The sequence below is a fragment of the Acanthopagrus latus genome, chromosome 2 (assembly GCF_904848185.1).
Source record: "Acanthopagrus latus isolate v.2019 chromosome 2, fAcaLat1.1, whole genome shotgun sequence".
Taxonomy (NCBI): Eukaryota; Metazoa; Chordata; class Actinopteri; order Spariformes; family Sparidae; genus Acanthopagrus; species Acanthopagrus latus.
The window spans coordinates 10,455,440-10,468,248 of NC_051040.1; the positions used below are offsets into that span (position 1 = coordinate 10,455,440).

The following is a 12,809-nucleotide window of genomic DNA, read 5'->3' on the forward strand; positions in this document are numbered from 1 at the left end:
CAGACAGACAAGGGCCTCTCTGAACCTAATTAGATTTCTTTGTGTTTTTGTCTCCTTAGTCCTGAGAGATGATTTCCGCCAGGCCCCGAGTGATGTGGTGGTGGCCGCTGGTGAGCCCGCTGTGCTGGAGTGCGTGCCCCCGCGTGGTCACCCCGAGCCCACCGTGTCCTGGAAACGCAACAACGTCCGGGTCAGCACCAAGGATGAACGCATCGCTGTGAGTTTCGACGCAAACACACCGGACAAGGACTGAATCTTTTTGAGATAAATGGGATACGAACACTGCTTTTTAAACCCTCCACGTGCAGCCAAATCTTCTCACTAGATCATGATTATGAATCCACGACTGGAAATACTCAAGAGCACTGTTTACTCATGTCAGAGTAACCTACAGTGCCCAGCTGTTTGAGTAAATTATTTAGACTTTTTTTTTTTTTTTTTTATGAAAGTATGTCACACATTAGACACACTCGCTTCTCTTCAGCAGGAACAGGCGGCCTTGAGACTGAGAGCTACAGACAAGGTGTGCAGCTGGTAATAAGAGACACCCTGGCTGAGGCACTTTTGGCTTTGTCCAGAACAAAAATGTAGAAGATCACCGTTTCTATTTTTCAAAGGACAAATCAGAAGTGAAAGAGCTTAACCTTTACATTTAACTCAATTTTGTTGCTGTGTTTTTCTTATTTCTGTGGTTAAATATCCAAACAGGAGCTACAATGAAGAGTGAGTGTAATCGAAAACAACAATTTTACAGCAGTGCGTTTCTCATGAACTCTCCATTTATTACCAGCTGGCCAGAGGAATGGCAGAGATCTACCCTTTTTACCCTGACAACAGTTTCAATAGACCGTAATTCAATGCGGACACCTTGGTTTTTCTATGGACTGGAAAATGCCTCCGATTCTGCTGTCACTTTCTCTCCTCTCATGTGGAAGATCAACAGCTGGACACTATCGCTGGTGCTTTCTGAAAAGCATTTATCTGCCCGTAATGTAACGTAGGAGGTTTTCATTTCAGGGTGATGGTGATGGAGAACGGTGCTCAAGTACAACTCACCCTTCCAATCTATAAAAATACTCCATTTCCAAGTCCTGCATTTAAAATATGCTTAAGGGAACGTTCGTCCCAAAAGCACATATTTTTCCTCCGCAGTGGTGTTTATCCATCTAGATCGTTTTGGTGTGAATTGCCAAGTTTAGCAGATATCAGCTGTCCATTTGTCTGCCTTCCCTCGCTTATAATGGAACTAGATGGCACTCGACTTTTTTTTTTTTTTTCAAATATATATTTTTTTGCTGCTTTGAGTGCCACAAGCCAACAGCGGCGTCTCTTTCCAGAAATCATGACACGGTTCCTCAAGATAATCCACAGAGCTCGCTGTGAGCAGTTTCATTTGGGAAACCGTATTATTTTCTACCCAACTAAGCTCGCTCACTCAGTAGGTGCTGGCTTGCTTCTGCGTGGTGATACGGTTGGCAGATGTAATCAGGGAGAAAGAGGATAGTTTCCCTCTTGAGACGGTGCTCTGTGAATTATAAGAGGTGACGAGAAACATGTATTTGTGATCTCGGGGTGAACTATCCCTTTAAAGTATCAACGGTAAAAGTAGTTCACGCAGATTATTGGCTCATGTGTAGTGATGTTTTGTGTGCAAAACTAATACTTAACCTTCAAAATAACTTGTAACCATAACTGTGAAATACATGCAGAGGTGTCCAAAATACAATAATAGTAACATAAACATTAAAAAAATTGAGGTATTTGAGTAAATGTACTCGGTTATGTTCCACCACTATTCAGACCAACAGCTGAATATGACCCACGCAGTGTTTTGAAAATGAAGGATTAATGATTCATAACAGTGGCAGAGTATCCAAATGTGGATTATTTTTTCATTACAGGCTGTGATGATAACTCTGAGTCGTATCTATCTGCCGTCTTCACGCAGGGGCACCCTGAAAGAATAATCTCCTGAGCTGTCGCTGTTCTGTTTTTTTTGCAGATGCGTGGTGGCAAACTGATGATCTCGCACACCAGGAAGAACGATGCTGGCATGTATGTTTGTGTGGGCACGAATATGGTTGGAGAGAGGGACAGCGACCCTGCAGAGCTGGTGGTGTACGGTGGGTATCCTGATATTTGTGCAGTAATTAACGTCCTTTAAGGAACATAAGACAGACGTGTTTGACGCTCTCAACTTCCTGCAGAACGTCCCGTGTTGGTGCGGAGGCCGGTGAACCAGGTGGTGATGGAGGAGGAGACGGTCGACTTCCTGTGCGAGGTCCACGGGGACCCGGCTCCCACCATCCGATGGCGCCGAGAAGAAGGGGAGCTTCCCCGCGGGAGGTGAGCTCTAACTGACACGAGCACCGACCAATAGAGAGTGTCCGATTGGTGACACACATATGAGGCTGGATAAGAAATGCAGCTTTACCACAGACGAGTCATGTAGTCGATTATTAACTCATGTGACCCAGATAACATATGTAGAGTAATTGTTCATTAATTCATGTTCGTCTATCGAGTCGAGACCAAAGAGGATTCAGCAGGCCTAGTTGTCAGAATCCTCCTGTGACCAGATTCTTCCCATCTAAACTCAACAGTGTGTAGAACATTTAGTTCGGCTTATTCGATAATTACATTTTCTTTCAATTTCCAACATTAAATTACCCCAAAGCCTAATTTTACCAAACTCTAAAAATAATGCTTAACATAGAACTAGAGAATTGTACAGTTTTATGTAGGTTAAGAAACAGTTTCAAGCGTTCATGTGTGTTCATGCCGATGTTATACATTATATATATCTTTTTATTCTCCCTGCTTCTGTACAGCAGCTGTTGAGAATATTACACCATCATAGGTAAAAAAAGTCATATTTCCTGAGCTAGTGTTGAGTCCAGCAAGTTGGGAAATGTGTTTGTTTTTCTTTCCTCTGTACGGTATTAGCAAGCTACAGCCCGCAGTAAGTGAGCTCACCTTAGCTTAGCATAATGACACTTAATATCTCGTTTGTTAATCTGTCCTGAAACCCAAGTTAAATCCCAATTAGAGAGCTTCAAAGGTGCTGCTTGGCAGATTTTGTCACCCTCGGACGGAGCCAAGAAAACTGTTATCCCCGTGTTTTGAGTCTCTGTGCTAAGCTAAGCTAACAGACTGTTGGCAGGGGAGTCATATTTACAAACGTGAGCTTGTTGAGAGTGAGATTAGAAGACTGATACGACTCCTTTGTCTGTGTAAATGTAAAGCCTGAGACAGCAGTGGGTTAGCTTAGCACAAAGACTGGAAACAAGGGGAATCAGCAAGACTGGTTAGAAATCACTAAAAACAGCTAGAAACCAGTAAAGACAGTGTTTGTTTTTTTAATAGCTGTTGTTTCCCTGTCTTTCCAGACATTGTGCTCTAACTTTCCTCTTTATTTCTTTCTTCATTTTCTGCCTGTATGGTTGGAGTCCTATATTCCCAGGTTCCCTTGCTGTTGTTTACTATGGTATATAATGTGAACATGACAAAGGTTGCTATGTCCCCAGGGTCCTATGTTCCCTGGTTCTCGGGTTTAGGTTAAGATTATTTGACCCAAACACAAAAGGTCGGTTAATGTTTGTTTACAGAGTGATGTTTGTAGGGCCTCGGGAACATTAGACCATTATATAGGCTCCCTCTATAGTTCATGAGTCTATACGACGAGGTGAATCATATTTTGATTTGATTCACTGCATTCCTTGAATCAACGGTGACAGCAGGATTATTATATTTCTGTACTGTGGTTGTAAATCCGTCTTAACTTCATATTCTACTGTTAAAAGCAAAAAACCGAGCTGTTTTTCCTTGATCAAATGAAAAATTGATTTGATTTCACCTATTTTCCTGGATCCAGTAACACTATCTTAAGGCAGATGAAGCACATTGTTCCACTCCTTTCAAGATATCACACCTGATTAGAACCAATCCCTGCAACAGGTTGATTGACAGGGGGGAAGAAATGACATTATCTTGTACTGCTGACAGACATCCTTCTCTTTGTGTAGATTAGTATGGCCATTTTTCTTTCGCCATGCTTCCCGCCCGTTAGATCTTTCATTATCTCTGTTTTTCTCATTGCCAGGTTTGAAATCCGCAACGGCAACAGCCTCCGTTTGTTCCGCGTTAAAGAGCAGGATGAAGGGACGTATACCTGCACATCTGAGAACAGTGTGGGCAAGACAGAGGCCTCGGCGATGCTGCAGGTCCATGGTAAGGAGCGCGTCATGCTTATCGTATCCGAGCACACAGGGAGACACTGAGGCATGCATATGAAAGCTCTCATACCTCGAGCCATGTTCATGCACAAGGTAACATCCAGTCACGTGGCAACGGTATCATATAAATTCCCTTTTTCTGCCTAGTGCTTTGTGTTTTATTTTAAATCAGTGTATCTTTGTGTGTGTCGCTGTCCGGCGGTCCTGCCAGCAGCTTATGCTAAACCGTATGGATTACGCCATTTGACAGATGTTTGGTAGATGTGTGCTTTAACTCGCTGCCAGAGAGCATTCCCAGTATTAATAAGACATGACTCTCTCCTCCTCTCTTCCTGTCTCTTTATCTCCCTCCCCTCGCCTCCTCGCTCTCTCTGTGCCCTTTTCCCTTCCCTCCGTGTGTCGTGGTTTAAATAGTCTCAGACGACTTCATCCCACTAATGCTTTTATCAGTGTAAATGAAATCCAAACCGAGCAGTTTTTCTATTCACTCAGCCCCCCTTTTCTTTTTGTTCTCCTTTTTTTTTTTTCCCTGGCTCTTTTCCATGCTATCACCGGTTTTGTTTTGTAGCGCAGCCCTTTCATCCATCTCATTAATTTTCCATCTCTCTCCATCATGTTTCAAACCCTATCATCATTCCAGTTGGCCCGTTCCGTAAGTTCACTTTCCATCTAATTCTTCTCTTCAAAAAAAAAAAAGGCATTTGTGTTGTGCTAATTCATCCCATGCTCTTTCCTGTGTGACATTCTTAATGTTTTTTTCATCAGCAATCAATGCCTAATGGTGTAAATAAGTTCCTCCATTAGGCACCGAGTTGTTGACAGCATGCCTGTTGCTGCAGCCAGGCATTAAGTAAGCCTCAGACACAGTGACTTAATGTACATCAGATTAAGGGCTCCTATCAAACCCGCATCTGCTGTGTAGCGGGGAGCGTGTCATGGTACCGTGACACCATGTAAATCCCTCTCTCAATTTGCAGCAACAGTGGCTGCAAGATTTTTAATTACAACTCAGTGGTGGTCCTGGAATTCACTTAAAAATAAGGGCATGGCACATTGTGATTATTAAAGGGGAGCTCCTGCCAGTTAGACACAGAGAGAAGAACGATAAATAAAACATGAGGGTCGAAATCACTGCAGCAAATGCTGAGATATTGCAATGGTATATGATGTTCATGGTAAAGAAAATATCACAATATACAGTATTACACAATTATTATTTTATCAATTAAATTTAGTCTTAAAGGAAAGAAAATAGAAGGTCTTTTTACTTGATTATAATTCCACAAAATATTTTGTCCTGGCAGATAGGAAATGCCAAAATATATACATTTAATAGCACTAATGAAGTAGGATTCCATAACTGAATACTTAAATGTAAACAATATTTATAATTTATATAATATGGGTCAAGTTCCAAAAACACTGGATCCTACATTTCCCATAATGCAGCTCTAAAGGATTTTTTCATTACATCCTCCATGACCATTAAATAACCCAGTCTTTCTTTAATGTCTGCAATTGTTAAGCCCAATTTTGATGATATATTTGTAGATTCAAGTCAATATAACCCTGATGACGTCATTATATCTAGAGCTGATCTATATATGTTGGCTAATATCATCAGCCGATATTATACCTTTCACATATAAACCGGTTCAATTACAACTTGGAATTCTTGGTCTTGGAATTCATTGTTAAACCACATTTGAGGCTCACTGCATTAAATGTGTAAAGAGCAGCCAATATATCGATATCATCATGTTTAACTTCATGATATCAGCATCAGAATCGGCTCTAAACACCAGGATTGATGTCTAACTATGACATCATCAGAGTTATTTTCTCAGACTTGACAGTGTGTAGGAGAGAAAACAATAGTGAAGTGCCCCTTTAAGTAGTAGTGCTATAATTAGTAGTATTAATAGAAGTAGTTGTAGTAGCATCTCTTGTGTTGATTTTACGATCTTAATGTTAAGATTTTCTTTCTTCCTTTGATGTGTCTATATATTTCATTTAATCTTTAATCAGGCAACCCTTTGAGGTATAAAGTCTTTACTTCTAGTTTTTCAAGATACTTTAATTACTGTCTATGGTACAATGCAATAGAAAATATTGATAATCGATTTCATTTTCGATACAGGAAAAACTGACACAACATCGAGGGCTTAAATTTGAGATTTTTCCTAAAAGACAAAGTTGACAAGGCTATAGAAATGTGTTTTAACGTGCGTCACATGAGCAGCTGTATCGATACTGCAGAAAATGAGTACTGAAACCATTTCCCGGGCAAAACAAGCAGTTGTTTAACTATAATGAAGACGATAAACCAATGCTGACTCCATAACAAAAATTACAAAGGAGAGAAACATCATTTGGCAATTTAAAAAACTGGCAAAAGCAATAATCATGACCATAACAACGTTGTATAACCCCATCTATGTATATGCAGGTTAAATATAACACAAACACAAAATGGAAATCTGCCGTGACAGCGACTCAGGCAAGCAAACAAATCCATATCATCCAGCAGAAAGTAGAGATCAGTCCACTCAGATAGCAATGCAGCGATAAATCAGATGCATGTCTGTGCAGAGTGATTATCCTTCCAACTGTGGGCTCCATTTTTGTCAATATCTATCAGAGTGGGAAAGAAGCCCAAGGGCCCCATGCTCCATTAAAAACATACTCCTTTTACTGACAGTCTATAGTGTACGTCTTGTTTATACCAAGCTTCTCCGCACCAGCTGCTAGACGTCCAACTACCAACTGGACTAACAGCAATTAAACAGATAAGTCACCAGTCTGAGACTAACGCGTCAGATTTGTTTAAAGTCGTTAAAACATCTTCAGAAAGAGAATTCACAAAAACATCATCAAAGCACCCTGATGTTGACGCTGAAGTGTGAGGCATCGTTCTGTGTTTGGGAACATGCTCGTAGTGAGAACATTCCGACTCAACACAGATGACTCACATCTCTTGTGTATCCAGCAAAATATGTGTGTGAGTGTGTTTGTGTGTGTCGTGTACGCATATGCGCCGCACAGAGATTTGTAGAGAGGATGAATCCGAGCTGAAGCAGCTTTTCATCCTACGGGGAAGCGCGAGCCAGTTATTCGGACAGGGGGGTGGAAGGCGGTGGTCGGTGTAAATCCACAGAGGGTGTGGTGATGTGGCTAACGCAATGATCTGACCCGCGCTGGAAATTGGCAGCTCTGCTCAGAACCTTTTCCCAAAATAACTGAGTAAATGTCATCAGACCAGCTGCTTATGGCACCGTGATGATTTGTTGTATTTATTTATTTATTTATTTATTTTTACAGAGGAGAAAGAGGTGGTGTGTCTCGTTAAAGATGAGAGGCCGATGAGTGTGTAGTGATGGATCAAACAGCTCAGTAGGTTAAAGAGACAACTCATACATCTTGCTTTTAAAGAGCTGATGAGTGCTGCATTGGTATGGAAAGCAATAGCTGAGTAGATTTACTCAAGAGCTTTACTGAAGTACAATTCTCAGGTAACCAACAATGAATGCATGTTTTACTCCGATGCATAATTTGACAGCTAAAGAGCAGATTAGCGTAAGAATCACATGATGAGCTTGACCTCTTACAAAGAAAGCAGCATTTAATTGGGGCTGTGTTATCAGTAAGAGCAATTATTTTTTACTCCGTCAAGGAGAGGTAATTTTTTATTTATTTCACAACATAAAACAAATAGTTGTAAGGTTTGTTCAAAGCCAAGGGCTCAAATGCAGTCACAAAAGCACGCGGGTTGAGAAACAATAGCAGAGCTTTGATAAAGTATGAAGTATGAAGTTCACAACTCAGAGGCAGGAAACAAAACAGACAAAAAGGAGACTGGGGCTAAAAAAGATAAACAGGAGTAGAAACTAAAACCGTAAAGAGAAGAGGACCAAAACCACAAACACAAGAAGACACAAGAAGCAAACAAGGACAGGAAGTGACACAAGTGAAGCAGAGACATATACATGAACTGAAGAAAAAAATTAAATACACTACGAAGGGAAGTTTAATGGTGAAACAAATAAAGGCAATCAAAAAAAGTAGGGAAACAAACAAAGACAGGAAGTGTAAAACAGAACACAATACATGAGGATGAAACTTTCAAAATAAAACAGGAAGTAACTGAACTGAAATCCCCAAAACATGACAATATTACTAGAAATTTAAAAAAAATAAACACAGATTTTTGAACCAAAGCTTTGTTTTCTCTTTCTTTCATCCTTCCCATTCTCATTGAAGCAACATTATGTAGAAATTGGCATTTTTTTCTTCATGATTTGGTGTGGCTAAGACAGAGACACCAGTCACCCTATTACAAGACACCTCATCCCGGTGGAAACAGAGAATTCAAAAAGCAGGAGTTTCACACATTTCCCTGCAGTACTTAAGCTTTTAATGAGTGGTCTTTGCTCCTTTCCCCTCTTCTAGTACCACCTCAGATTGCCACGAAGCCCCGAGACCAGATTGCCACACAGGGGAGGAGCGTCACCTTCCAGTGCGGCACCACAGGAAATCCTCCACCTGCCATCTTCTGGCAGAAGGAGGGCAGCCAGGTAAGAGGCAGGAGCAGAGAAACAAGAGCTCCTCTCATGCAGAATACTGCAGCAGCAATACAGTACAATCCTGTTTTGCAAATCAGCGGATGAGTAAATATGAATAAATTTGCTTTCTAACAAGCCTCAGGTTGATAATTATGTGTGCTAGGGGATTTTTCCAAACCTTACTCATACTGTATTGTTTATCATATATCAACAAACAGAGTTTCACACCTTCTTTGTTCTAAAGGCGAGAAAGACTCACCGCAACACGAACAGGTTTTGTCTGATTTAATCGTACTTTTTCTGACACCTTTTTTTTTTTCTCTTTTGGGTTGCCCACACTCTTCAAGACACATTTTTTATTTTTTATTTTTTTCCGAGCGGAATGGGCGAGAGGCGAACAGGAGAGTGCAGTGCATTTGCATTTGGCTCAGAGATATGAGTAGCGACAAAGTGTTTGGAAGGCATTGGCGGTACTGCGTTGGCGGGAAACGTTTCTCCTGCTTGCAAACCGCGGCGTAAGAGAGTAGTGACGGGGAGGAGGGGGGTGGAGACGGAGGTAGAGGTGGCAGGAAGTACGCCAGGTGTGGAAACTGCTTCTTCAGGGCAAACCTGCAGACAATCAGTGTCCTCCTTTCAAACTATAAATACCCTGTTGCTCAACAGAAGCCGGGATCACTGAGTCGGAGGAGCAGCCTCAGATGTTTTCAGAAGCTTGTCGGAGAGCAAACGGGAAGTTCAGCTGCAGATTTTGTGAATAAGCTTCAGTTGGCAGGATGGTTGAGGCTGTTTGTGGAGCTTTTTTGCTGTATTTGGGGGATTATGTGTAGCCTTATAACCTTGGTCCCTCCAAAGTCTAAGCCTCTTACAGGAATGAAATGGATGGCTGAATGGATTGATGTGCATCCCTTCCCCCCTTGTTCACATCCATGTAACTTACAGAAAAACAGAATGGGACGGCAATAAAACGTCTGGCGGTGGGCGACAAACCAAAAACACCAAAACAACCCATCTCCTCCGGGTTCTGGGCTCCGCCTCAGCTAAAGCTGTCAGTGGCCATGTGGGTCTTTCGGATGAATCGGCACAAAATGTTGTTAAGACGATAACGACGGTGCTGAAGTCACGATGATGACGACAGCTTAAAATGTTGGTGATGCCTGAGGTTTCCTTTAGCCCCACTAATAAGGTGCCGGATGGATTACCATGATGCTGTTTGTGGCAATCATGTAAGCATACTGTAAAGACTAACATTTGGCACCGATTTCATTGTTGGAAATGAAAACTCTGGTCTTACAAACAGATCACAAGTGGCTCGTCACTCTCAGGCAATGATGGGTTAAACTAAATTCTCTATCAAACCCGTGCTGATTGGTCTTTGTACAAGGATCGTCCAATAGACAAAAGTAGGTCTTAGGTAAGACACCGTTATAAGTCTACAAAAGCTGCAGATGGTGAGCGTTACATAAGCGAGAGATGAGGGCAAAAACAGACGATTCAATCTGCAGGATATGTTGTTTTTCATCTGCCAGTGATTCTTATTGGAAAAACAGTGTTTTCTTTGCCTCGTTTGATCTTGTTCTTTGTTTTTCTGTTGATCTTTCTTAAGCCTCTTTGAGTATTCAGAGAAGCACTATTTAAGTCCAATGTATTATTGTTATTATTATTATTATTATTATTATTATTATTATTATTATTATTATTATTATTATCATTCAAAAGTCACTCAGGAATTGATTAGATCACGTAGCATGCTGGCGTCAGGACCTAATCTACCGAGCTGCTAGCATGGCTGTAGACTCCTCGGTCGTTTGGCTCTGTTTAGAGGCTGATGAGATGATGCTGTGACTGTGACATTTCAGTCATCACGAGTTGAACATGATGAAGTCATGAAATAGTAATGCTTACTTAATCCCAATTACAACTCCTGTAGTTCAACAGGATGTGCACTTCTTACTGCAGACTTACCGATGAATAAGACATGGATATCATTAATAACTCCGAAAACACGATGACTGAAATATTGTGTTTGCGATAGATCAATTACCATGCGAGAATGAATGCAGTAACGATATAACTAAGTGTGAGTCTCATGTGTACGTTTGTGTCTGCTTATGCGCTCAGATGTTGCTGTTCCCGGGCCAGCCGCCGTCCCAGTCTGGCCGTTACTCCGTCTCCATGAGCGGAGAGCTGACCATCACCGACGTCCACCCCGAGGACTCCGGCTTCTACATCTGCCAGGCCATCAGCGTGGCGGGAAGCGTGTTGACCAAGGCGCTGCTGGAGGTGGAGGGAGGTGAGTCCACGCCGTCAGGGTTTTATCCTTCTGTTCTCTGCTATCAGCTAATGAGGAGGAAGCATATTAATTACTAAGTAGGTGCATAAACAACAGGGCTCATAAAAGACAAAGAAAGAACAGGGTTGCGGACCTCATGCTGTATGAGGGATGAATTTCAGGCTCAATGTTCTTCCTCGGGCAGCTTGTAAGCACCAGTTTTAAGCTATTTTTCTGCTCTTTGCGCAGCTTATTATTTTCAGCCTACTAAGCATCTAAACTATTTACACCCTTTGCCCCTTTAACAGCTGGAAACTTTCTAATCTTATTTTCTGCAGCTTCCAAAATATTGTTCTCTCCACTGTTCAGCCCCGTAATAACATATTCTGTTTCCTCTCTCCTCAAATCGGCAGGTCCTTCAGGTCGCGTCCCGCCGATAATTCGCCAAGGCCCGGCCAATCAGACGGTATCTCGGGGTGCGGCGACGCAGCTGCACTGCCGTGTAATCGGAGGGCCCTCAGTCAGGATTTCGTGGGAGAAGGACGGCGAGAGACTTCAGGGAAATAAACCTCGAATGACCTTGATGGAGAATGGCACTTTGCAAATCGCAGATATAAAGGTGTGTGTGTTGTGCCTGCGTGCGCGTTAAGTGAGTGTCATTTATCGGAAAGGGCATTACAAGGATGAGTTCTGAGAGGCGTTTGCTCACAGACCCAAGGAAAAAACAGACTGTGTGACTGATGGAAATAAGAAAAAAAAAAAAAAAGAAACACTGCACAGAGGACAGTAAACATCCTTGTCTGAACTCTGACCTTCTTTCACTCTCTCTGCAGCCCACATCATTTCTCCCTCCTCCTTTATACATTTGGTTTTGTGAAAATGAAGGTGAGGCTGAGTTTCAAAGAGCAATCTCTCGAAAGGCAGTGCATATCTCAGCAGCGCAATTATGTGCTCATGCGGTGTGTAATTGTAATGTTAATGAAGCCGCTTGTTTGTAAATGCTAATGTGTTCGGCTTTGATGGAGGAGCAGTCAGCGGCGCCCCTTTGTGCTATAACCCCACCTGGAGGTCAGCGAGTGCGCGGAGCAAAAGCAGCATCATTTCCGTTAATTGACTGGCGATAGATGATTAATCATCTAACCGGCATTTTAATTAAAGCCTCCTGCCCGGACTGTGCTTATTCACCTCCTCTCTCGTCCTGTTTTCTGCGACTGCGCCGCCGCTCAGCAGAACTTGGAGCATTAAGTTTTGGTCCAGTGCACCACTGAGGCGAGGGGAAATCTGCCATGCCAATGTGCTCAATGGAACAGAAGAGATGCATTAGTGTGGCATCAAGGGGGATGACAAGGGAAACAAGGAAGAGGGGAAATGGAGATGACGAGTGAGGGACTAAAAATATTTACCCTGCTGATGCCCCCAACCCGCCATCAATATTTCAGCAGTAGTTGGATTCATCTAAAGAAGTTCACCTGCACCTCACGCTGCGCTGTCTGTCAGCCAGCCAGAGGTCAACGCTGCGGTGGATGATCTCATATGGTCTGATGATGGTTCCAGCAGACTGGCTCTCAGCCAGGAGTGTGTCAGTGGAGCGTGCACTTACAGTTCATAATGTAAACAGGAGGGCGGGTACAGTAAAGAGAGGAGGTGTAGTGCCTCCTGGTTTGTAGCAGTGGGGCTTTCAGAGGGCGAGATGACGAACGCTAAGTGAAAATGTCACAGTTTAGGCATGCGTGAGTTACCTTT

General features: G+C 42.4%; 1 protein-coding gene across 3 annotated transcripts in view; it reads left to right on the top strand.

Annotated features, from left to right (window-relative positions):
• zgc:77784 (uncharacterized protein LOC402947 homolog) overlaps positions 1–12,809 on the top strand; it is a 56,313-nt gene that overhangs the window by 23,292 nt on the left and 20,212 nt on the right. For all 3 annotated transcript variants that reach the window (XM_037084739.1, XM_037084749.1, XM_037084759.1), the window contains exons 3-9: positions 60–217; positions 2,003–2,123; positions 2,208–2,346; positions 4,103–4,230; positions 8,685–8,809; positions 10,916–11,087; positions 11,480–11,685. In XM_037084739.1, coding sequence (XP_036940634.1) covers positions 60–217; positions 2,003–2,123; positions 2,208–2,346; positions 4,103–4,230; positions 8,685–8,809; positions 10,916–11,087; positions 11,480–11,685 — 1,049 coding nt within the window. The remainder of the gene's footprint in view (positions 1–59; positions 218–2,002; positions 2,124–2,207; positions 2,347–4,102; positions 4,231–8,684; positions 8,810–10,915; positions 11,088–11,479; positions 11,686–12,809) is intronic.